The sequence below is a fragment of the Phocoena phocoena genome, chromosome 2 (assembly GCF_963924675.1).
Source record: "Phocoena phocoena chromosome 2, mPhoPho1.1, whole genome shotgun sequence".
NCBI lineage: Eukaryota > Metazoa > Chordata > Mammalia > Artiodactyla > Phocoenidae > Phocoena > Phocoena phocoena.
Genome location: NC_089220.1, coordinates 125,829,398 through 125,849,957, shown reverse-complemented (window position 1 = coordinate 125,849,957; position 20,560 = coordinate 125,829,398). Strand labels below are relative to the sequence as shown.

The following is a 20,560-nucleotide window of genomic DNA, read 5'->3' as shown; positions in this document are numbered from 1 at the left end:
TAAAAGCAGCAAGGGAAAAACAACAAATAACACACAAGGGAATCCCCATAAGGTTAACAGCTGATCTCTCAGCAGAAACCCTACAAGCCAGAAGGGAGTGGCAGGACATACTGAAAGTGATGAAGGAGAATAGCCTGCAACCAAGACTACTCTACCCAGCAAGGATCTCATTCACATTTGATGGAGAAATTAAAACCTTTACAGACAAGCAAAAGCTGAGAGAGTTCAGCACCACCAAACCAGCTTTACAACAAATGCTAAAGGAACTTCTCTAGACACGAAACACAAGAGAAGGAAATGACCTATAGTAGCGAACCCAAAACAATATATAAAATGGAAATAGGAACATACATATCGATAATTACCTTAAATGTAAATGGACTAAATGCTCCCACCAAAAGACACAGATTGGCTGAATGGATACAAAAACAAGACCCTTATATATGCTGTCTACAAGAGACCCACTTCAGAACTAGAGACACATACAGACTGAAAGTAAGGGGATGGAAAAAGATATTCCATGCAAATGGAAACCAAAAGAAACCTGGAGTAGCAATTCTCATATCAGACAAAATAGACTTTAAAATAAGGACTATTAAAAGGGACAAAGAAGGACACTACATAATGATCAAGGAATCGATCCAAGAAGAGGATATAACAATTGTAAATATTTATGCACCCAACATAGGAGCACCTCAATACATAAGGCAAATACTAACAACCATAAAAGGGGAGATCAACAGTAACACATTCATAGTAGGGGACTTTAACACCCCACTTTCACCCATGGACAGATCATCCAAAATGAAAATAAATAAGGAAACACAAGCTTTAAATGATACATTAAACAAGATGGACTTAATTGATATTTATAGGACACTCCATCCAAAAACAACAGAATACACATTTTTCTCAAGTGCTCATGGAACATTCTCCAGGATAGATCATATCTTGGGTCACAAATCAAGCCTTGGTAAATTTAAGAAAACTGAAATTGTATCAAGTATCTTTTCCGACCACAACGCCATGAGACTAGATATCAATTACAGGAAAAGATCTTTAAAAAATACAAACACATGGAGGCTAAACAATACACTACTTAATAATGAAGTGATCACTGAAGAAATCAAAGAGGAAATAAAAAAATACCTAGAAACAAATGACAATGGAGACACAACGACCCAAAACCTATGGGATGCAGCAAAAGCAGTTCTAAGGGGGAAGTTTATAGCAATACAAGCCCACCTTAAGAAGCAGGAAACATCTCGAATAAACAACCTAACCTTGCACCTCAAGCAATTAGAGAAAGAAGAACAAAAAAACCCCAAAGCTAGCAGAAGGAAAGAAATCATAAAAATCAGATCAGAAATAAATGAAAAAGAAATGAAGGAAACAATAGCAAAGATCAATAAAACTAAAAGCTGGTTCTTTGAGAAGATAAACAAAATAGATAAACCACTAGCCAGACTCATCAAGAAAAAAAGGGAGAAGACTCAAATCAATAGAATTAGAAATGAAAAAGGAGAAGTAACAACTGACACTGCAGAAATAAAAAAAATCATGAGAGATTACTACAAGCAACTCTATGCCAATAAAATGGACAATCTGGAAGAAATGGACAAATTCTTAGAAATGCACAACCTGCCAAGACTGAATCAGGAAGAAATAGAAAATATGAACAGACCAATCACAAGCACTGAAATTGAAACTGTGATTAAAAACCTTCCAACAAACAAAAGCCCAGGACCAGATGGCTTCACAGGTGAATTCTATCAAACGTTTAGAGAAGAGCTAACACCTATCCTTCTCAAACTCTTCCAAAATATAGCAGAGGGAGGAACACTCCCAAATTCCTTCTACGAAGCCACCATCACCTTGATACCAAAACCAGACAAGGATGTCACAAAGAAAGAAAACTACAGGCCAATATCACTGATGAACATAGATGCAAAAATCCTCAACAAAATACTAGCAAACAGAATCCAACAGCACATTAAAAGGATCATACACCATGATCAAGTGGGGTTTATTCCAGGAATGCAAGGATTCTTCAATATACGCAAATCTATCAATGTGATAAACCATATTAACAAATTGAAGGAGAAAAACCATATGATCATCTCAATAGATGCAGAGAAAGCTTTCGACAAAATTCAACACCCATTTATGATAAAAACCCTCCAGAAAGTAGGCATAGAGGGAAATTTCCTCAACATAATAAAAGCCATATATGACAAGCCCACAGCAAACATCATCCTCAATGGTGAAAAACTGAAAGCATTTCCACTAAGATCAGGAACAAGACAAGGTTGCCCACTCTCACCACTCTTATTCAACATAGTTTTGGAAGTTTTAGCCACAGCAATCAGAGAAGAAAAGGAAATAAAAGGAATCCAAATCGGAAAAGAAGAAGTAAAGCTGTCACTGTTTGCAGATGACATGATACTATACATAGAGAATCCTAAAGATGCTACCAGAAAACTACTAGAGCTAATCAATGAATTTGGTAAAGTAGCAGGATACAAAATTAATGCACAGAAATCTCTGGCATTCCTATATACTAATGATGAAAAATCTGAAAGTGAAATCAAGAAAACACTCCCATTTACCATTGCAACAAAAAGAATAAAATATCTAGGAATAAACCTACCTAAGGATACGAAAGACCTGTATGCAGAAAATTATAAGACACTGATGAAAGAAATTAAAGATGATACAAATAGATGGAGAGATATACCATGTTCTTGGATGGGAAGAATCAACATTGTGAAAATGACTCTACTACCCAAAGCAATCTACAGATTCAATGCAATCCCTATCAAACTACCACTGGCATTTTTCACAGAACTAGAACAAAAAATTTCGCAATTTGTATGGAAACACAAAAGACCCCGAATAGCCAAAGCAATCTTGAGAACGAAAAAAGGAGCTGGAGGAATAAGGCTCCCTGACTTCAGACTATATTACAAAGCAACAGTAATCAAGACAGTATGGTACTGGCACAAAAACAGAAAGATAGATCAGTGGAACAGGATAGAAAGCCCAGAGATAAACCCACGCACATATGGACACCTTATCTTTGATAAAGGAGGCAGGAATGTACAGTGGAGAAAGGACAGCCTCTTCAATAAATGGTGCTGGGAAAACTGGACAGGTACATGTAAAAGTATGAGATTAGATCACTCCCTAACACCATACACAAAAATAAGCTCAAAATGGATTAAAGACCTAAATGTAAGGCCAGAAACTATCAAACTCTTAGAAGAAAACATAGGAAGAACACTCTATGACATAAATCACAGCAAGATCCTTTCTGACCCACCTCCTAGAGTAATGGAAATAAAAACAAAAATAAACAAATGGGACCTAATGAAACTTCAAAGCTTTTGCACAGCAAAGGAAACCATAACCAAGACCAAAAGACAACCCTCAGAATGGGAGAAAACATTTGCAAATGAAGCAACTGACAAAGGATTAATCTCCAAAATTTACAAGCAGCTCATGCAGCTCAATAACAAAAAAACAAACAACCCCATCCAAAAATGGGCAGAAGACCTAAATAGACATTTCTCCAAAGAAGATATACAGAATGCCAACAAACACATGAAAGAATGCTCAACATCATTAATCATTAGAGAAATGCAAATCAAAACTACAATGAGATATCATCTCACACCAGTCAGAATGGCCATCATCAAAAAATCTAGAAACAATAAATGCTGGAGAGGGTGTGGAGAAAAGGGGACACTCTTGCACTGCTGGTGGGAATGTGAATTGGTTCAGCCACTGTGGAGAACAGTATGGAGGTTCCTTAAAAAACTACAAATAGAATTACCATATGACCCAGCAATCCCACTACTTGGCATATACCCTGAGAAAACCAAAATTCAAAAAGAGTCATGTACCAAAATGTTCATTGCAGCTCTATTTACAATAGCCAGGACATGGAAACAACCTAAGCGCCCATCATCGGATGAATGGATAAAGAAGATGTGGCACATATACACAATGGAATATTACTCAGCCTTAAAAAGAAATGAAATTGAGCTATTTGTAATGAGATGGATAGACCTAGAGTCTGTCATACAGAGTGAAGTAAGTCAGAAAGAAAAAGACAAATACCGTATGCTAACACATATATATGGAATTTAAGGGAAAAAAATGTCATGAAGAACCTAGGGGTAAGATAGGAATAAAGACGCAGACCTACTGGAGAACGGACTTGAGGGTATGGGGAGGGGGAGGGGTGAGTTTTGACAGGGCGAGAGAGAGTCATGGACATATACACACTAACAAACGTAGTAAGGTAGATAGCTGGGGGGAAGCAGCCGCAAGGCACAGGGATATTAGCTCGGTGCTTTGTGACAGCCTGGAAGGGTGGGATGGGGAGAGTGGGAGGGAGGGAGACGCAAGAGGGAAGACATATGGGAACATATGTATATGTATAGCTGATTCACTTTGTTATAAAGCAGAAACTAACACACCATTGTAAAGCAATTATACCCCAATAAAGATGTTTAAAAAAAAAAAAAAAAAACTCATGCTCACCAAAATAAATAAATAAATTTTTAAAAAGAAAAAGAAAAAAGGCTCACAGCCTCCATATTTTCATGCAAAGTTCCAAGCTGGAGTGATTTTTTTAAATTAATTTATAAGGTCCTAGAGTAAGAAGCTGTAAAGGAAATAGGATCCATCTGTCCCCTCTCTGGAAGCCCCGAAGACTGCTAGAAATGCAACCTCTATAGTACCAAAGAGAAGGCAGTGATTCCTCCCAGGTGGCCTTTCCTGTGTCAGTCCCTCTATCCCCCTAGACAACATGGCAGCTTACCCAGACTCAACTCGCAGGTAAATTGAGTGCTTCATGGAGAAGAAAGAGTTATCAGACTGCTCCTCACCTGTGTGAGCCAGCTGGCTACCCCAAGGCCATGTCCAAGGTTGGAATAACACAGATCAATGACAAGGCACAATTACACCTATGGCTGTCATGCTCAGCCATAAACCACAAGTTCCCATGGGAAATCGTGGATTAAATCTGATTAATCTTTCCAGGAAACTTCAAGAATGTATTTTGCTGGAGTCCCAGTAAATTAATTTTCCCAGTTTCTAAACCCCAATGTTTGAAAGTTAATCCAAACTAGATAGGGTCTAATTGACTGCTTATTAGCTAAGCCTCTTAGAAGGCCTGCTGTCTTTCCCAACACAGCAACAAAGTTTACTGACTATTTCACACAAAGAAAGAAGGACCAGAAGCAAAGTCTATACCTTTCTCCTATGTCTGTGTTCCTACCCAGGACAGAGCCTGAGTTGGCACCACCTTAAATATACATGCTGCTCCTGCATGGCAGAGCATGTTGATGTGAGATTTGGGGGCTGGGAATAAACCCCCTGGTTTTGTGCATTTTATTTCCTTCACTAAAGACAAAAGAGTCTCTCAGAAGAGTGCCTCCAAACTAGCCTTAGGGACAAAAATGCAAACACAAACACAATTTATCATTTTGTCAGCAATCCTTGGTATCACACCCCTAAAGAGGATGGCAGCTGGTAATTAGACAAATATTCCATGATATCATCCACAGGCACCCGGGGTTTCTGGTCACTGACTAGCAGCTGACAAGCACTGGCAGGAGCAAAGGGAAAGTAAGAATAAAACATATTTGTCCTTGGGTTTCACTGTGTGGCCCTGCTTGGTGACTCTCACCTGAGAAAACCCACTTCCGATGGGTTTGTAACAGGTGCTATTAATCATGTCTGAAACTTAGTGCAGCAGTTCTCAGCACCAGCTGAACCTTAGAACCACCTGCAGAGGTTTCAAATCGCTAGATGCCCAGGCTGCACCCCAGACCAATAAAAGCAGCTCTCTGGGGGCAGGAGCTGGGTGTGACTAGTTGTTAAAGTTCCCCAGGTGATGCCAATGGACAGCCAGGGCTGAGAACCTCTGCCTTAGAGTCATCCCCCTGCCTCTGAAACAATATGGTCAGATCAGCTGCAGAAAATGCACAAAGATTTAAAATGACCACTAGTCATTCACTCTGAGAGAAGAGAGAGAAAAAAATCCACCGATTGACCCAGATAGGGGCAGCTGGCTAACGTTTAAAATAACACACCAACATCAAGCCCAAACACACAACCAACCATCTGACTTACCAAAACCCATGCTTCCTATTAAGGCGTAAATTTTAGTTACAATACTAGGGCTTCCCTGGTGGCGCAGTGGTTGAGAGTCCGTCTGCCAATGCAGGGGACACGGGTTTGTGCCCTGGTCCGGGAGGATCCCCCATGCCGCAGAGCAGCTGGGCCCGTGAGCCATGGCCGCTGAGCCTGCGCGTCCGGAGCCTGTGCTCCGCAGCAGGAGAGGCCACAACAGTGAGAGGCCCGTGTACCGCCAAAAAAAATTTTAGTTACAAGTAATTTTTTGGTGAGACCTCTCTTTCCTGTTTTTGTAAGGGTGCAGTAAGGAACACAGCAAAACCCTAATGTATGGTGGCATTCTTTCTCCTGGAGTTGCAGAGATGACCCTGATCCAGCAAAATCACCTCTAATAACTCCCTGCTGAATGCAGACTAGGCTAAGGAGGGTGGCTATGTGGATAGGGTCAGGACTGCATGCACCAGCGGAGCTAAGCTGCAGGGCTCGCTTATACATAACAAAGCTGTTCAAAATACAGTCATATAATCGATTTACTTCCAAGGTCATTGGAATACTAAATCGAGACACTGTATTTTTATTCAAAGTCTTTAAACTACAAAAGAACAACTCCCAAATGTTAGCCATGGGGTCCCATGCTCTCCAGGGAGGAAGTGACACCTGTGAGCAGTGGATATCATCTTCATCAAGGGACACTCACAGGCAGACTGCTAGTGACACACCATGGTGAAATGTCCTTAAACACTTAACAGATAAACCAGAGGTTGCCCACAAGAGGCACAGAATACAAGAACCCTGGGTTCTCAGCCCAAGCTGCTTATTAGAACCACCTTCAAAAACACACCCAAGTCACACCATGGACCCAATTAGATGAGGATTTGGAGGGACTGGCTAGTGCATGGCATTTTTTAAAGCAGTGGCTCTCACACTTAAGCATGATCAGATTTACCTGGACCCACCCCCATGGTTTCTGATTCAGGAGGTGGGGGCTGGGAGAGAACATGCAGTTCTAACAGAGTCCCAGGTGATTCTGATGCTGCTGGGGTCACACTCTTAAGAACCACTGTTTCATAGGTCCCCCAGGTGACTCTAATTAGTGCAGACAAGACCGAGGACCACTGTATAAGGAAAGTAAGCTCTGGCCAGGGTGCCAAGGGAAGGAATTCTCATCCTAGCTCTGCCACCAACCTCGGGCTTGATAACAATAAGCCACTGAGGTTTTTCAGGCCTCAACTTGCTCCAGATCTATAAAATTGAGACACTACACAAAAGAGATCCTGGGTTCTTTCTAGAAACACCTTTTTCAAAGGGCTGCTACACATGAAACGCTGATATTAATACACATAGAAATGAAAAGAAAGTGGCCTTATGGGCAATTAAAAAAAGCTTTCAAAATACAGGGAAAGGTAAGTTCTTGCTCACAAGATTTCAGCACACTTGGAGACACAGCAATGGGGATGGTCTAGGGATGTGCGATGGCACCAAAAGCCAAAAGGGCCTGTGTTGTGAGTCATTCACACTATTTCCCAGACTCACCTGTTAGGACCTTGCAGAGCTGCCCAGATATCTGGGTCTCGGCAGAGGGGCTGGGTGTCAAGGACCATCTGCGCCTGATCAGATGCTCTTGTCCCTGGGAATTGTTGAGGGGCTGGATTAGCACCTGCTCCTGCCCAAGCTGGATGAGGCCAACCTGCCCAGAAAGAAGAAAACAGTTGTCAGTCATCCTCATTCACACTTGCCCATGACCCCAGAGCCAGAGGGTAGAAAGGCCACCTAGCTATGGCCTGCTTCCCCTGCCTGGGCTTTTTCTTTGCAGCTTGCACCAATTTACAGAGTCCAAGAATGAGCTCTTGCATGACTTGAAACATCTCACCCAGCAGCTGTGTTGGGGGTCAGGTGACAGAAGGCGGGTGTGGGGGGGGGATGCGGCAACAGCACCCATTTTCTGGGTTCACTTTCAAAGATATCTTTAGTGTTAATTTTTTTTTAATATTATTTTTCAGGCAAGGCTTTATTGGGGCCTCTGCTGCAGCAGGGGAGAGGGAGAATAGATTCCCTTGTTTGCCTGCTCCTATACACTTACTTCTAATTAAAGCCCATTTAAAAAACTATTTTTTATAGCATCCCCTAAAACTCCACCTAAGGAGGTACCTCCAAAAGTGTTGGGAATGAATGACAATTATATCCTTAATGGGAAAAAAATATATCTTATTCATGGGCAATATTTAGAATTAAATAGAGAGGATGGAGTCAGACCTGTAGTGTTAATAGTTTTGTGATAGTGGATTTTTTTCAGTGTTTAAGAGAACTTGGCAGAGTATCTAATGGATTCAATTTGTGATTCTAAATTTAAAGCACAGCAATGATTTAGACCTGTAATTTAAAAATCTTATTAGGCTTATAAATAGTACCAGAATGTATAAGAGAACTTAAGACTTCCCATGTTTATAAAACTAGTTAACTAATTATTTATAAGAATCATTTAAGTACTTGCAAAGAGTTTATTTTTTAATCAGACAACAAAAGAACTTGAAAATGAAATTGAATATGGTAAATTTCTACATACAGTTTTAAAGGTTTAAACGTTGTTAATCACCAATTTGTAAATAGGATTAAATGTTATCCAAAGGCCCCTTAAAAGGTATTTCAAAAACTTGCTAGATTATAAATAGAACATGACTTGTAAATTGAACAAAAAACTTAAGGACTGGGATTCTTAATTTGTCACTTTAACAGAGTGAATATTAATTCTTAAAAATATATACACAATGCAGAGAACTTTTCCTTTCATTTGGAACCAATGCTAACAGCATTTAAACAATTTGCCCTCCTTCCCCAGGATACCTGCTGCTAGCTTCTCTTCTGAGACATCAACAAAACAAGATAAACCGCTCACAAGGATCCTGACTCGGCCAGGTCTGAGAATTATCTATGTTTGCATACTGGGCCCTGCAGTCCACAGCCCCTGCTCTGCGTTCATGGTCGGGACAACCTTTACTAGCACAGATTCAGGAGACTGGGCCAATCTGTCTTAGGCTGTCACGAACATCCTTTGTTCTCTCTCTCCCCAATACTATTTTCTAAAAGCCATGACACTGTTTTCTTTTCTTAAAAAAAAAAATTTATTTAGTTGTCTGTGCCGGGTCTTACTTGTGGCATGTGAACTCTTAGTCGCGGCATATGGGATCTAGTTCCCTGACCAGGGATCGAACCTGGGTACCTTGCACCGGGAATGAGTCGTCTTAGCCACTGGACCACCAGGGAAGTCCTGACACTACTTTATAAAAGCGGTAGTTGTCAAACTCCAGTGTGCATCAAAATCACCTGGAGGTCACGGATGCTCACCAAGAACGTTCATTTCTAACAAGTCCCCAGGTGATACTGATGCTGCGTGCCCGAGGACCAGGCTTTGAGAAGCACTGCTCTCCACCACAGCTCAGCAATTCCTCAGGTCTCAGGTACAGAGCTCACTCAAACCAAATGATATAGACTCCTCTACCTTCTGAAAGAATGCATCAATACCAGTCCTCTGAAAATAAACCAGATCCACTAATAAGACCGCCTACAACATTTAGTCCCCCAAACAGGGGTTGAGACGGTACTTACTGCTGTAAGAAGATTTCAAGGTTTCCATTTCATTAGAACTGCTGCCAAGAACAACCCAGAGATTTTACTGCCCAAATAAAACTGTCTTAAAGTGGCACTGCATGACCTGCCGGGAAGCATGGCTTTCTCCTCTCTCCTTTGAAGTTAAAACTTGAGTTTGTTCACTATGATACTTTGGGGAGACTGAAGAAGCGGAGGCAGAGAGTGGCTGTGGGAGGCTGTGCAGATCCACCAGAGCTATGTGTATAGAAAGCCTCAGTGGAACCCTCCTGCACTGTTGGTGGGAATGTAAGTTGATACAGCCACTATGGAGAACAGTATGGAGGGTCCTTAAAAAACTAAAAATAGAAATACCATATGACCCAGCAATCCCACTACTAGGCATATACCCTGAGAAAACCATAATTCAAAAAGAGTCATGTACCACAATGTTCACTGCAGCTCTATTTACAATAGCCAGGACATGGAAGCAACCTAAGTGTCCAACGACAGATGAATGGATAAAGAAAATGTGGCACATATATACAATGGAATATTACTCAGCCATAAAAAGAAACGAAATTGAGTGATTTGTAGTGAGGTGGATGGACCTAGAGTTTGTCATACAGAGTGAAGTAAGTCAGAAACAGAAAAACAAATACCATATGCTAACACATATATATGCAACCTTAAAAAAAAAATGGTTCTGGGGCTTCTCTGGTGGCACAGTGGTTGACAGTCCGCCTGCCGATGCAGGGGACATGGGTTCAAGCCCTGGTCCGGGAAGATCCCACATGCCGTGGAGCAACTAAGCCCATGCACCATAACTACTGAGCCTGTGCTCTAGAGCCCATGAGCCACAACTACTGAGCCCACGTGTCACAACTACTGAAGCCCATGCACCTAGAACCCATGCTCCACAACGAGAAGCCCCCGCAATAAGAAGCCAGCGCATCACAACAAAGAGTAGCGCCCGCTTGCCACAACTAGAGAAAGCCCGCGCACAGCAACGAAAACCCAACACAGCCAAAAATAAATAAATACATAAATAAATTAATTAATTTAAAAAAGACACAGACGTAGAGAATGGACTTGCGGACATGGGGAGGGGGAAGGGTAGGCTGGGACGAAGTGAGAGAGTAACACTGACATATATACACTACCAAATGTAAAATAGATAGCAGTGGGAAGCAGCTGCATAGCACAGGGAGATCAGCTCGGTGCTTTGTGTCCACCTGGAGGGGTGGGATAGGGAGGGTGGGAGGGAGACGCAAGAAGGGAGAGGATATGGGGACATATGTATATGCATAGCTGATTCACTTTGTTATAAAGCAGAAACTAACAAACCATTGTAAAGCAATCATACCCCAATAAAGATGTTAAAATAAATAAATAAAATCTAATTAGTAAATTCAAAAAAAAAAACAAATCCTCAGTGCAGAAGTCCTTGATGACCGTTTCAGTTGAAACGTCTGTGGTTGAAATAAAGTTGGCAGATACAGCACAGTGCATGGGATGGGCCCCACGCTGTAGGAGGGCTGTGCTCCCTGGGGGGACAGGCTCAACCTTGACAGGGGCCGGAGTCTTCCTGAAATGCTCCAGCTCTGGGAGATTAAAGGCCCCCTTGAGTCTAGAACTTTCAAAGCCAGTTATCATTCACTCAGCCTAGCATGCAAGCCACAGGGTAAAGGCCAGTTAGCCAGTAGTTCTAATGTGACACAATATAGAGAGAATCTCACCTTGGTGAGAAAGCCTACAGGTACATACATGCACACACACAAGCATGGTCCAGCCCCTTGGCGGAGGTTTTGCTTTAGAAGGTCTTTTTTGGAGGAACCCACATGCTGGTTTCCATCCATTCAGGAAAGAGAATGGCAATGCTGGTGAGAGACAGACACATGGACTAATGGCCTATACTCTACCTGGCAGCCACTTGCCCTCTTGGGAACTGACTTTCAAGCTGGCCTGTGGCCAAGACTAGCACCTGGGGGGAGGGAGCAGGGCACAGCCCTCCCCCTCAGGAGCCACCACAAGGAAGGAACTTGCCCCTGCCCCCTCCAAGTGCTGTCACTAGGCACCCTGAAGCCTCGCTAATATTCACCAGGTCATCACAGTGACAAAACGTTCTGTTGAAAAGTGCCGCTTGTCACCACCTCCCCCCCCCGTGCCACACACACACACAATCTCATCCCAGGATAAAAACTTGTCAGCCCTCTTGATCTTTTCCTGACCTTCCTTCTCCCTCCCCTCTCCCCGGTAAAAAAAAAAATCCCCCTTCCCTGGCACTCTATGTCCCAGCCCACCATCCCCTGTGTTATGGGGCATCTGTCACAACCTAAAAAGTAGTTTGTTCCTTTGAGGCAGGATCGGAATTATGCCTTCTTATTTTTCCAATGTCTGCCACATAACAGTTACTCAAGAAAATGTGAGTGAACTGTACTGTAATGGAATGGATTCGAATGGAATGGAATGAACTGGACTGGACCGGCTTGGAATAGAAGGCAATAGCATGGCCTTCCCGCATTCCCCCTTGCTCAGAGGTCCTCATCCCTGGCTGCATACTGCAGTCACTTGGCAAGCTTTGAAAACTCAGGCCCAGGCCCCACTCCAGGCCATGTGAATTAGAATCCCTTGGGGTGAAACTCAGGCACTGGTATTTTTTTAAAGCTCACCAGGAGATTTCCATGTGCAGCCAGTGTGGAGAACCACTTCCCTAGCTTTTAACTGAGTGCCAGAGATGCTTGATTCCAGCACGTGGAAGTACCCTAGATGCAGACTACCTGGACCAACCTGGGCCTTCCTCTGACTATGGGGCTGTGCCCTGGCTTCTAGCACATTGCTGCCCTGTGGTCCCAAGAGCTAAGCAGGGTTGCTTGGGTTTGCATTATTCCTCTGGTCACCATCTATGCTGAGAAGTGAGACACATGGAAATGCTCTTCCAAGGCCTCCCTGTTCCACAGATGTCAGCAAGGAAAAGCCTCAGGTTGCATTAGATGCAAGAGAGCTGCAAACACCATCTGAAGAGAACTGTGGGGAACTAGATGCCCACGGCAGACAGGACTGGAAGCCCTGAGGCCACTTGGTCTCAGAGGAGACAACAATCCTCAATGAAATTGTGCTCTTAGAAGAGAAATCTTACATATTCTCAAATTTGGTATCCTACTAAAGAAGTTTGGGTCAAATAAAGTGTATCAGGTATAACCTGATATTATGACAGTTCTGAGTGGTTCCCTTTCAATTCTCTTTATTCTGGAAGCTGGCTTTGAAGGGTTTCTGTGCTGCTTTAAGAGAGCGTTATAAGCTGGGTATTGTTAATCCCACCCCACCCCCTGAAGCAGGACTAGCTCTCCTGCAGCTGGAAAAATGTGTGAAGGTCAGAAAGATTTGTACCACTTCCTAACATGAGCACAACTTCTCAGCATAATGCAGCAAATGCTCTTAAGATAAAGAAACCCTGTTGTATCCATGCTCTGGAACCATCTGATGCTCTGTCCTCCATTTGAGGGGACCTGCCTCATGACTGCTGACCTCACCATCCTACAAAGGCCACACTGGGATTTCAGTGCCCAGGGAGCCCTCCAAGCCTCTCCTCTTCAGGAGACTGCGGCTCCCGGGTTCACTGGACCAGGTCTTAGGTAGCCTTCTCCCCGTGGACAGGTGACCGTAGGTGGTTGGAGAGGTGGAGAAAGTCTGCTCTCCGGAAGGAAAAACAATCCTGTGATTGCAGGCCCTCCTGTACCTGCCTCTGACTTTCTGGGGGGCCTCAGCAGAGTTTGGGGGGCTTGAACGTGTCCTGGGGAAAGAGCATCCTCAACCTGGCACAGGCGTGAGGGGCTTCCCAACCTCCATAGGGAGTCCCCCTGCCCCTCCCAGAGTGCCATCCAGAGCTCCCTTTTCAAAATCCTGCTGCTGCCTCTGCAAATGTCAAAGGCCTGAACACAGATATTTGGTCTTCGTTCCAAAGCCAGACTCCCCCTTTCCCATCACTAGATAGAGTTAGTCACAGACTGTCAGCTCCTCCTTCAGACCCCCTCTCATGTAGTCTTCCTTCCTTTCCATTTCCACCATCCAAGGCTTGAGGCCCATCACCTCACCCCTCCAAATGCTCTCCTGCTTCAGTCCTCCCCACACTTCTCTGACCAGGGGCTCCTCCCCGGTCAGTAGCCAGAAATATCCCCCCATTGCCTCTAGGCCAGTGATCCTCAAAATGGTCCCAGACCAACAGCAGCAGCAGCACCTGGGAACCTGTCAGAAACTCAAGTGCTCAGGACCACCCCCAGACGGACTGGATCAGAAACCCAGGAGGTGGGGCCCAGCAATCAGTGCAGCAAATCCCGCAGGGAACACTAATGCCAGCTCAAGGTTGAGAACTACTGGTCTAGGATAAATTCTAAATGCCTTATGTTGGCACCCAGGGCCCTGCCTCATCTAATCCAGACACCTGTCCATTCAGTTCATCACCCATCTCCATCCCACAGTCAGCTCGTGGGCCCCTTACCTCGGGAAGGACCTGGCCAGGAGGCTTTGCCATCACTCCTCCCACCTAGAACCTGAGGCCCACTCCCTTCAGCTCTACCCGAAGGATCTGCCCCACCCCATCAGACCCCAGAGCCACTCCCTGCTCTCCCCACCAGCCACCCTGCAGGCTCCAGCACACCTTCCTTCCCCTGCGAACCCGGACTGCCTTCCGAGACAGGGCCCACATCGTATTTCTCTTTGAGTCTCGTTGGGAGCCTACCAGCGGGTCCTACACATGGCAGCTGTGTGATAATGATCTGTTCATTTAGTCAACTATGTTGACTGATTGCTTGATTTATAACTGGAAAAGCCTGTGAATGGCCTGTGGGGCAAGAGAAGAAATGTGTTTTCAATGCCTTAATGTGCCAGGCTCTCACTAAATGATTTCGGACTTTATCTTACTTCATTCTCTCAACAGCCACACAAAGCCAATGTTATTTACCCTTGTATGGCTGCAGACAGGGAGGTTCAAAGGAGGTAAGCAACTTGCTCAAGATCACAGCCCGGAACAGCTGTTCAGTCTCACTTGCTAAAGAACAGGAGTGTGACGGTGCAACTGTGTGCCCATGTGCAGAAGTGTGCACGGGGAAAGGTTAACCGCTGACTCCGAGTGGTTCCCTCAGACATACTGGCTGCAAAAACATCTCCTGTTGCACACATCCAAGGTCAGGCAGCTGCAGCGTCTCAGAGTTCAGGAAATAAGCTCCAAGAATGCAATCAGTCTAAGAAGACGTCTTCAGTTCATCATCCCATCTTGTATTTCTTTTTCTTTTATAAAATGTTGCCAACTAAATAAAAGTTCAGGTGGGAAAATCTAGTTACGTACCCCAGATAAATAATGAGGTAGGGTTAGGTATCCTAGGTGACAGTCATGGGCGACCTGATGCCCATGAGCGATGGGTATAGAAAGTCACCGTGAGGCAGAGTGAACGTCCTTCCAGAGGAGGCCGTGGGAGGCCTTAGAATTCTCTGCTCCAAGTTCTCCCCTTTAATTCTTCCACACCCCAAATTTCACAACTGTTGTTTCCCTTCCTACTTTCCTTAACATCCACTCAATTGTTTCTTTTTACAAAGTTTTAAAAAATATACTTTGCATTTAACAAATATATTTATGCTGTGCATGATAAATTCTTCAGTAATATTAATTGATGAATGACTAAGGACTATGTGCCTTCCCCACACCTGTATCAATATAATGATGCAGGATAACATGGCTTGGTCTATTTGCTCCCTCTCAAATGGTCTCCCCATCATATACTTTTTGCCAAGACCAATTCCTACTCAGCTGTCAGTGATCAAGTGATGTTGCATTAAAAAGCTGGGCAATTTTGGGTCAAGGAAAAGTGAGTTGGGTAGCTCTAAAGGGAAAGGCAGCAACCTCCCAAACCAGCTCCTTCATCGTTGAAGTCAGGCTGCCCTCTTGAGAACGCGGTCCCCCAACTCTTCTAAGCCACCTGCTCACTGCCTGGCTGGACTCAGCCTCCCTGTTCTTACCTAGACTACACTTCTTCCCCTATGGTAAAGGTGAGCATTCTTACAGACTGGGAGGAAGAGCTATGGGAACTAAGACTGTGGGGAGCAGCACAGGTGAAGGACGACCACAAGGGCCCCGCGCTGCGGTCAGGCACCAGACAGAGCCAGGGCAGCCGGGCCATCAGGACCCCAGTGAGCGGCCTGGGTGAGAGAGACCACAAGCCAGCCCCCTATGGAGCATGGCTGTGACTCCAGAGAAGGCACGCTGGGACTATCCTTGACCTTCTGTCCCTCCAGGGTGGCCTGGAAAATGGGCCACAGCCCAGAGCTCCTGGGTGTCCTCTCTGGTCCCGACATCTCACCCATAGTGCACCCCTGCAGGCCGCGGCCTCAGCCAAGAAGGGGTGGACAGACTCTGGGCGGTGAACTCCCCTGAGCTCAGTATTCATGAAGGAAGAGTGGCCACTGCTCAGCAGACCAGACCCCTCCTCTCTGTCCACCTCTCCTCACGTGTGGGGATGAAAACAGCCCCTCCAACCACTCATTTCAGACAAGCAGCATAGAGAGTCTTTTCAGAGACTGACACTCACTCTATCTCCGAAGTTCCACCTCCACTGCCTGCTCTGGTGAACTTTAACCTGAAGTTTCTTCGAATCCTGCTGGCCTTCCATGATCTGGTCCCATTCACACGAGGCAGCTGATCCAAACTCACATAAATCCTCTGGGAGGAAAAATACCTTCCTCATATGCCCAAAGTTCATCGCTTTGAAGTTATACGGTTACAGAAACTCTTCCAAAAACCTATGTTATGTCTGAGGACTCTCTGAAATGTAAATAAAATGAAGATGCATAAACATAAAACAGTTAATACCTGAGCCCACGGTCTCTGAAGATCCAAAAAAATGCAGCTTGCACAGCTTTTCAAGATAAGATACAGGGTAATAACCACAGACCCGCCCCTCTGCGCCCTGTCAAAAGCGGGGCGTGGGGAGGGAGCAAAATGGAGCATGAGATTTACTTCCCCTGACCCATAAACAATTAAGTAATGATCTAATCATGCATCTCCTTTAAACAGGTAGCAAGTGTCTCTGGAGACAGACAGCACAGGGAACAGAGCCTGCATGCCCTGCCCCGCAGGCAACACTCCTCACTAAGCCATTCTGGAGATGTGAGATGCAGCAGGATTTAATTCATACTCAACATCGGAATAAAGTTTTATTGAACACAGCCAGGTCCATCTGTTTCTTTACCTTCTATGGCTGCTTTTGCACTAAAGGAGCAGTGTTGATTAGTTGTGACAGAGACCATATGGCCTACAAAGTCGAAAATGTTTACTACTTGGTCCTTTACAGAAAATGTTTGCCAACCCCTGCTCTACATGACTCTTTAGACACAAGGAGGCTTTGGAATGCTCCCAACTGTGGGCACCAAAACTCATCTACTGGGCATCACTCCTTCCCTACACCTCGTGGTAGAGCCAGTCCTCAAAAACACACAACAGGCGTGCCACATCTCTATGGTGCTTCCACCGTGGTCCAGAAGGACTAACACTGCATTACCGCCCAGCTGAACTGTCTCAAGCACGTTGGGGAACCAAAATCAAAGTAAGGTGGAGTGCGATGCAAACCTGGTTAGCCTATGTTCTGTTGCTTTCTTTTCTAGAAAGGCAGGACCACCTTGCCACCAAGAGGTCCACTCCAAATCACCTGCTGTCTCTGGCCTCCTGGCCTTCTGCCCTTCCTCTACAGGGTGTACTTACGAAGAAATGTCCAATGTCCAGCTTACACAAATGGGATGATCAAGGCAGACTAAACAACAGAAGTGTCTGCTCAAGCAGAAATTAAAATCTAAAGTCCTAGAGGTCCCTCCGCAGTTGGCACACACTGAACTCAGCCTCTTGGCCTCGTTCCTTTATCTAAAGCACAGCGCCCTCACATGGTGCCAAAGGGAAGGACAGTCTTCCTGAAAACCTGGAGGACGGAAGGGAACTCTCACTGCTCATAAGCCATCTGTGAGAGGGCCCAGTACTCACTCTGAGGATTTTAAATCAATGTTATCCAGATTTCCACCCTCGGCTCCTTCACAGATAGCGCCTTGCTGGAAACTTTACACCAAGAAGTATAAACTCTGACCTCTACAGAAACTCACTAAACCGCAGCAAATGGGATTCAGATGTTTCCATGTTCAGTACAGTGATGTGACCTAGACTTTAAACACTTTGGCAAAAACAGGAAAAATGATGTGGGCCTTCCAGTCCCTCCCAGAACATGATACAGCCTTGACCCGAGTCCTTCGGTGACCTGAGCCTTTTTCACCCCTACTTAAGCCTCCTCACCCATAGCCCACATTCCCCACCCCTGTTCCACATTAGCTCCTACTAGGCCCCCTCCACGGTCCATTTTCCTTGTTTAACCAAAGAAGCCAATTTCTCCCAGCCCAGCAAAAGGAGATCACATTCTGATGAGGACTCAAAAAATCCTAAAAGGGGAACTGGTGAAGGCCAAGTCTTGGGAATTACTCCCCAAGTTCCCCTACACTGCTGGAAAGAGAGCAGAAGTCTCATATAAAGACTTGGGACCCTCAGGGTTTCTGGCTTTGTTGCAGATTTGTGCCAACTTGTTGCACACTATGTGGATAAGAGCTAGAGAATTCTAGACGGTGGAGCAAGATAAGGTGGAGGTGGGGGAAGCAGTTTCTTGTGCCAGGGAAGGACAGACACAAAACACTATCAGAAACCACTTCCCCAGAAGATAGAGGAACATTCTCTGAGCCCATCCCAGGCTCTGACGGGTGGGGGCAGCCCATCTGCCAGCCATCTGCGCTCTATGGGGGCACGATGGAGAAGCTGGGAAGTGTTTGTCTGGGCACCAGTGTAGCCAAGTGAGCCAGTGTGAGCACAGGCAGGGTAGAGGCGCACAAGAACTTCCTCCACCCCTCGGAGCACTGCCACGGGTGCCGCAAATGCAGCAGGGTGGGGTGGCGGAGGAATTACTGCCACATTGAGGGAGCTTCTGGGGATGACATTGTTCATCACCAATGTAAGCATTCCTCAGGCCTGGCTGAGGGTGAGTGCCAGACAAATGTCTGCTTGCAATGTAAGGTAAAAATATTAGAGACACCCTCCCTTTCCTGGTTCTCACGTTTCAACTAAGAAGAGTAGGTTAGTGGCCCGTTGGGGGACCCCTCCAAATATCCTTTTCCAGGTACATAAAGACTCAAAAGGACAGAAAGGAGGTCAATGCTCCATCCCCACATCCAAGAATAGGTGAGCTATACACATATAGATAGGTGTTCCTCATGACACGCACACATACACACCTGTGCAGATGCAAACAGCGTTCTCTCTACACCTGGGTCAAGCGCACCTCTCAGTCGAGGGGCTTGACGGAATTCATCTCTGCTGAACATGTGCTCCCTGGGCGGGCTGCGGCGTATCTCGCTATGCAACCCCATATCGGCGCTGGCCTGGCGCACCTCTGAGGCTTAGGACGGCCAGTGGAAGGTACTGGATAACAGGTCGCTTCCCCTTTCTAGCTCTCTGCTCAGAGACCCTCTGGAAGGTTGGGGGTGCTCTCTCCCGCCAGCGGCAGAGCACGCCGGAGGCCCCACCCCAATCCCAGCCCTCCCCGGGAACAACCCCTCACCCCCACCCTCGGCGCCGCGACAGATCGCCAGGCAGACCCGGAGGGGGAGCGGGCAGTACCAGGCCGCCGGCGCCGCCGCAGGCGCTAAGCGAGACGAAGGAGCCGGGGTAGCCGAGCACGCTGCCAGAGTAGAAGCACAGTTCTGTGGGGCGTCCGCGGCGCCCGGCTGCGCCGGTCTCCTCCACCTCGAAGCCGCCAGACAGGAAGCGCAGGTCACGGCGCAGCTGCAAGTACAGGTCGCGCCCAAAGGCCGGCAGGTGCAGCAGCAGGGCGCGCTCGCCGGGCCGGGCGCGCGGGACGGCTGGGGGCGCGCGGGGGCGCCGGCGCCTGCGGGGCCCTGGAGTGCCGGGCAGCGGCGGCAGGTGCACGTCTTCGGGGAGCACCCGCCGCGGGAGCACCACCTCCACGTCGGCCGCCGCGTCGCCGACAGCTGCGGGGAGAAAGCAGACGCGTCAGCGCGGCGGGGCCCGCCCTCCGGCCCGCCGGGCGCAGGGTCCAGCGCTGGACATCCACCTCCAGCTCGGAGACAGCGCGGCCCCGAGCCGGCGCGCTCTTCCATTCCCTCGCCCCAGCACCTCCATGCCAGCCAGAGCCTCCGCCCGTGCCCCGCGCCACCGCCGGAACGGTCTCCGGCGCGGCCGCCCGACCACCTCCGGGGACGCGGCCGCGGCATCGGCGTCCGGAGAACCGGCGGCAGCGCGGCCTCCCGGCAACCGCCCGGAGCCCAGTCCTCCGGCCGCGGCCCGCGCCCACTCGACCCCGGAGCTGTCAGCGGTTCGCCGCCGGAGCCGGGCCGCGCGGGCAGGCGGAGGCCGCCAGGATGCCTCCGGAGGGCAGGGGGAAGGTGGCCGCGAGAGGCACAGGCGAAGAAGAGGCAGTGGGAGAGGGAGCGCTACCTGTGCCCGGGTCCAGTCCCCAAACCAGCAGCAGCAGCAAGGGCAGGACGAGAGGAGGCAGCAGGGCGCCGTCACACATGGTACTTGGGAGGAGTAGCCCCCCCCTCCCCGGACGGTCGCGGCGGAGTAGGAGCGCGCGAGGCGGCGGCGCCAGCCGGAGTGAGCCTTCCAGTCTTTGGAAAAAGTAATTAGCGCTGCGGACAAACCCAACGTGGTAAATCCTAAGCCCCGCCTTATCCTCGGAAAGCGGGAGGTGATTGGACTCTCGCTTTCCCCTGCCCCGCCTCCCCCTTCTCTATT

At 46.9% G+C, this 20,560-nt stretch overlaps 1 protein-coding gene across 1 annotated transcript in view; it reads right to left on the bottom strand.

Moving 5' to 3' along the window:
- ADAMTS17 (ADAM metallopeptidase with thrombospondin type 1 motif 17) overlaps positions 1-20,339 on the bottom strand; it is a 355,743-nt gene extending 335,404 nt beyond the window's left edge. Inside the window, exons 1-3 of the mRNA XM_065871925.1 lie at positions 20,261-20,339; positions 19,424-19,794; positions 7,681-7,834 (exon numbers count right to left, since the gene is read on the bottom strand). Coding sequence (XP_065727997.1) covers positions 7,681-7,834; positions 19,424-19,794; positions 20,261-20,339 — 604 coding nt within the window. The remainder of the gene's footprint in view (positions 1-7,680; positions 7,835-19,423; positions 19,795-20,260) is intronic.
- Between the last annotated feature and the right edge of the window lie 221 nt (positions 20,340-20,560).